The 1503-nt window shown below is 50.2% G+C and overlaps 1 protein-coding gene across 1 annotated transcript; it reads left to right on the top strand.

The window, feature by feature from the left end:
* Nucleotides 1-327: 327 nt before the first annotated feature.
* On the top strand, nucleotides 328-1292 carry LOC115231630 (N-acetylgalactosaminyltransferase 7-like). The gene is made up of 2 exons (XM_029801609.2): nucleotides 328-937; nucleotides 971-1292. Exons 1-2 carry the CDS (start codon nucleotides 518-520, stop codon nucleotides 1199-1201), a joined length of 651 nt encoding a protein of 216 aa, XP_029657469.2. The 5' UTR covers nucleotides 328-517; the 3' UTR covers nucleotides 1202-1292.
* Nucleotides 1293-1503: the final 211 nt, after the last annotated feature.

Raw genomic sequence — 1503 nt, 5'->3', positions numbered from 1 at the left:
TCCTATCCATTTGGCTACAAGGACGAGATAAGTAGAATGATTGCTCTAAACAGAACAATATTGGACACGCGGAATGAGGAGTACGAATGTATATTCATTCACAGATGCAAATTCTGGGACTACCCGGAAGAGTTGCCCACAGCTTCAGTCATTCTGGTGTTTTATTACGAGTCGCTCTCTGTGGTGTTCAGAACAGTGACTTCCATCATCGACAGAAGCCCTCCCAATTTGCTGAAAGAAGTCATTTTGGTGGACGACGGAACATCCGACGGTCGTGTGCATAATTCGATTATTTAGAGGCTTTGGTGACTAGTTTCCAACTGAAGGTGTTGGAGTATGGAGGACTCGTGCGGATGATTCGAAACAAGGAGAATGAGGGACTAATCGCAGCGAGGACGAGGGGAGCGAAGGCTGCCTTGGGGGAGGTCGTCATCTTCCTGGATGCTCACTGCGAAGTCAACACAAACTGGCTGCCACCTCTTCTTTCGGTAATAAAGGAGAACAGGTATAATCGAGAATGACATTCAGTCGGGCGATTGCTGTGCCTGTCATCGATGGGATTGACTGGGCCACGTTCGAGTATTCTTCTGTCTACTCCTCCCGTGACAATCCCGTGGGCATATTTGAGTGGGGATTCTTCTACAAGGAGGCCAATCTGCCCCTCCAGAAAGGAAAACTGTCAAGCGAGCCATACCATTCTCCCACCCATGCAGGGGGGTTGTTGGCAATTGATCGACACTTCTTTAAAGAATTGGGGTACTATGACCAGGGACTGCTTGTCTGGGGAGGAGAGCAATACGAACTGTCCTTCAAAGTGTGGATGTGTCATGGGGCTGTGTTGTGGGTTCCCTGTTCCCGCATTGGTCACGTTTACCGCGGTCCTGGACGATCCACGGCGAGTAGCAAATACACTTCTCAAGTCCCTTTGTCTGACCTGGTGGAGTATTCGAGAACTTTATAGAACACACAGAATCACAAACGTGTGGTCGACACCTGGTTTGATGAGGAGCACAGGAAATACTTTTATCGACGACATCCCGAATTGGATGGGTTCAGTGTGGATGTGAGGGACCAGATTGCATTGAAGAATCGACTGCAGTGCAAATCCTTCTCCTGGTTTATGAAAGACGTGGCCCCTTTCTTACTGGACAGCTACCCGTACCCTCATGAGAACATCCATTTCGGAAATGTGTGCACGTAGTCTGACTCCTCAGATTCGGTTGGTGGACTCGACATTGTGTCTCACTTCGGGCAATGAGGATGTCAACAGTCGTGCTAGTCTCGCCCGCTGTCCTGAACTGCCCTGCATGAACATGGTTGACTGGCTGAGGGAGGTGGTAGTATTTCCGACTGGACTCGAGAGGACACATTGGGGTGTCGGAGAGGGGACTGTACTCCCAGGACGACGCCGTCATGCGACTGGACTATCACTACTTCGGGGAAGGGCCGTGGAGTTATGACTCAGTCTGTCGCTCCTGTTCTATTCCAAGGGGACTCACTTGC

The sequence above is a fragment of the Octopus sinensis genome, unplaced genomic scaffold (genome assembly GCF_006345805.1).
Source record: "Octopus sinensis unplaced genomic scaffold, ASM634580v1 Contig18746, whole genome shotgun sequence".
Taxonomy (NCBI): Eukaryota; Metazoa; Mollusca; class Cephalopoda; order Octopoda; family Octopodidae; genus Octopus; species Octopus sinensis.
This window is presented reverse-complemented; position numbering and strand designations above follow the sequence as displayed.

What these genes read in the sequence shown, in the direction of transcription:
- LOC115231630 (XM_029801609.2), top strand. Translation starts at nt 518, where the DNA reads ATGACATTCAGTCGGGCGATTGCTGTGCCTGTCATCGATGGGATTGAC. An exon ending in AAGTCCCTTTGTCTGACCTG is followed by an intron (nt 938 to 970) that starts GTGGAGTATTCG and finishes TAGAACACACAG; the next exon opens with AATCACAAACGTGTGGTCGA.